A 3,661-nucleotide genomic window follows, 5' to 3' on the forward strand; every position below is an offset into this window, starting at 1 on the left:
AGTCTGCAGAGAAAGGAAGTTTAAAGTGAGGGGAACATGCAAGTCCCTAAGCATTATTTCAAGGTGTCTCTAGAGAACGAGAACAAAAGAAAAGTTATTGCTGTATTTGACAGGTAATTTATTATTCCTCCTTTTCTTTTGTAAAGTTAGATTTTGATTCACCAAGAAAAGTTAGTGACAATCAATTATTACCTTCCTCTTTCTCAATTTCGTTTTATTGTTATGAGAAAGTTTTATTTTTAACTATGTAATGATCTTACTGCAGTGATATTGGAAAAGGAAAGTCACACAAGAAACAAAAGGGAAGGCAAACAAACTTCCTGGGGACAGGTTTCATTAGCAGTGGGTTGACCACTGGGAGAACTGTTCCTGAGAAAGAGGTAGCAATGTCCTTCTAATGGGTATCAGGCCTTGGCAAGGATACCAGCAGCATCAAAGCCTTTGTCCTCTCTAACAAGGGTCTCAGAGAAGATCACCTGTTTCTCAAGATGCCCAAGAGCCTTAAAGAGTTACTAAAGTTCAGTTTGGCCCTCATACCTGTGAGATGTGCTTTGATAGACAGTGCCACTAGGGAGATAGATTCACCCCTCAGTTTCTATTCCTCCTGGTTTTGGGAGTAACTAACTTGTTAGAGGAGAGAATGAGGAAGTGCATGTGGGAGCACAGGAGGTGTAGGAGAAATGAATCCAGGCACACACATAGCCCTTGTCATGCCTACAGACCTAGGACAATTCGTGCATGCTGTGAACTTACCACCACCGTTCTTGTAGCAGAGGTACGGAAACCTCCACACATTACCCAGACCAATGATCTCGCCAGCCACAGACAGCACAAACTCCATTTTGCTGCTCCATTGGCCTCTCTCTTCCATTTCTTCCAGTTTTATCTCTTCAGGAGCTGCAGGGACCCCATTGGGGTCTCCTCCCTTAGCCACAGCTCTTGTCATGTCTCTGTGGGATAGAGGAAGAAGAGAGCATGGGATGTAGGGAGCTGCTGTGGGACATGTGGGAAGAGGAGGGAGGGGACCAGTCTTCACAACAAATGTGTTCCTAGTATCACTGTGAGTCTCCCTCATCCTCTGGAAAATGGTTTCTTTAGCATTAGCACATAGCATTTTCCCCTTCACTGGACTCGCCCTGAATTCACCCTTCTCCTGCACTGTCCTCTTCCTCATCCTTCCCAGACCACCAGCTTTAGTGTACCTCCATCTGCCCTTCCATACCCTGACTACATGCTCTGCATCTCCACCATTGTCAGAAACTCAGCCAGGACTTTGGAAACAACGGTTCAGAAGAAGAGAACAGGAGCTGGATGTGAAGTGGGGTTTGCGGGCAGAAGGAGTTTCCCTTCCCTGTGTGCTTTATGCAGCAACTGTCTCCTTCTGGAATGGCTTCAGCGGGTAGGATAGAAACATTATGAATTAATAGCCTAAACAAGAATGGACGACCTACCATCTTACTTCAAGGCGTTGCACGAGCACTGCTTTTGGCCCCCTGAACACCATGTTACATCAGCAAAATGCACACATGCTTATTTGACCTAGGCTCCCGTCAGTCACAAACAAGCAGAGCACAAATCCTCTGCCTTTGCCCAACCCTGAAAATACAGAGGAAGGAAACAAAGCCTCTGAGATGAGCAAAAGGACCTCATGCTTGTGAGGAGTTCCAGGTCTGAGCAAGGGAATACTGAGATTAGACATGCTCAGCCATTGCAGTGAAAACGTTAGGAAAAAGCTCAGCTGTGGAAATGTGGAGCAAAGTCACTGTTAGAGAAGAAACACTGAATGAGACTAAACGTCTAGGGTGGTATAAGGAAGACATTCTTCTGTCTGTACCAAATGCTGAATTATGTTCAGCATCAACTTAATTAAGCAAAGTTAGTGGCTGCCTGTTACAAGATACAATTTTCTATCATACACAAATTGGCTAGTTAATTTAAATCCAGCTAAAATTCACACAAACCAGGCTGAATCTTCTTCTTATCAACCTTTTCATATTGTTTATGGGCATTTGATTATGAGAAGAATGTTACCTGAGGTAGGGATGCACATATGAGTCCAGTCAGAAAGCACAGACCTAACATGAGCAGGGTGGTTGATGAACTAAGCCAGGGAAGTCCTAACTTTAGCTACATCTGACTGGTTGCATTACTGAGCAGAAGATGGCTTTTGAAGGGGTGATTGGCATCAGCAAGGGATACACATTCTGATTTTGGCATTAGGAAACTATACTGGAAACAAGCCTCTCCAAAGGAGCAGCATCTCTGCTTCCGTTCTCGCCAGCTGAGAGTGCTAAGAAATCAGGGCTTTGTTTCTTCACATTAACTTACAGATTAGGTTTGCTGATGGTTTGATAGTTTTTTAACAGCACATCTATCACTCCTTCTGTGCCTCCTATGGGAACATCCCTCTGTCCAGGGAGCAGCAGGGACAGCAGTCTGCGTCACCCATGCTGCTGAACTCTATCACTGCCCCTGGATCTGGGGGCACAGGAAAATTTCAGCTTGCTCTCTCCCAGGCAAAGTCCAAGCACAGCTCTGGAGGTTGCTCAGGCCAGGAACATCTACCAGTCAGCGAGTGGCGAGGAAGACCTCATCATCCTTGATGTCGTCTACCTGATAGGACCACCACTAGTCTCTCTCCAGTCATCTCTTTCTGGGTTAGCAGCCGGGTATGAGACATCTCATGGGGACTAGGGAGTCTGACCCAACTGGGAATAAGAGCAAGTGTAGTCCTAACATTGAACTGGCCCAGCAGTCTAGAAACACCATGGCATTTGCTTGGGTATAATTTTCAGTGAGGTAAGGGGGAAGCAGAAGCAGGAACTGGTTGGCTATACTTGCACTTACTCCATGTAAAACAGTATCATTGTCACCATGTCTCATTTGCCTCTGTAAGTTGCTCAGTGCAAATTAAATGATTTCCTAAATGCTAACCCTCTGGATATATTAGGCCCTGGGGCAAAGGAAGATGCATGCATACAAAAAGACAACTTCTGCTGAATGTTCAGTAGCAGTTTTTTGGCACAAGACATTTGTCTTTCCTCTGGGTTCAAGTAAAGAAAGGAAACCAGAGCTCACAGTGTGATATACCAATTGCTCTCTAAATGCCCAGGGCAACAACAGACTTTTTTCCCCCAGTCTGCCTCCATGCTTCAGCCCATCCTATTCACTTTGAAATCAGCAGCAGATTTCCATAGACCTTGAATGCAGGAGGCTGAATCCTACAAGAGCATAAACACTGCCTTTAGTAAGAGGGACTGCAGCAAGAACAGGGGAACATAAACCACGGAGGAGAGCAATCAGGGGTCAGTAAAGACCATCCTCCAGGCTATAAGCAGCCTCTTCAAAAAACATTGCAGAAAGATTCTGGTCCCGTATTAAATTTGAGAGGGTTTTTTTTAGAGTTGTTTCCAGTAAGGGCTTATATCTGGAAAAGAAAGAAATCTGAAGAAACTGTTTACAAGGGCATGTAGTGACAGGACAAGGGATAATGGCTTTAAATTGACAGACGGGAGGTTTAATTAGGTGTTAGGAAGAAGTTCTTTACTGTGAGAGTGGTGAGACACTGGAACAAGATGCCCAGAGAAGTTGTGTCTGCCCCATCCCTGGAAATGTTCAAGGAGCTTTAAGGTCCCTTCCAACCGGAACCATTCTATGATTC

The 3,661-nt window shown here is 44.9% G+C and overlaps 1 protein-coding gene across 1 annotated transcript in view; it reads right to left on the reverse strand.

Annotated features, from left to right (window-relative positions):
- Positions 1-946, reverse strand: part of SLC6A12 (solute carrier family 6 (neurotransmitter transporter), member 12) — a 29,381-nt gene extending 28,435 nt beyond the window's left edge. The window contains 1 exon segment of the mRNA XM_010014164.1: positions 754-946. Coding sequence (XP_010012466.1) covers positions 754-946 — 193 coding nt within the window.
- Between the last annotated feature and the right edge of the window lie 2,715 nt (positions 947-3,661).

This window comes from Nestor notabilis, unplaced genomic scaffold (assembly GCF_000696875.1).
Source record: "Nestor notabilis isolate BGI_N333 unplaced genomic scaffold, ASM69687v1 scaffold1205, whole genome shotgun sequence".
NCBI classification, from domain to species: Eukaryota; Metazoa; Chordata; class Aves; order Psittaciformes; family Psittacidae; genus Nestor; species Nestor notabilis.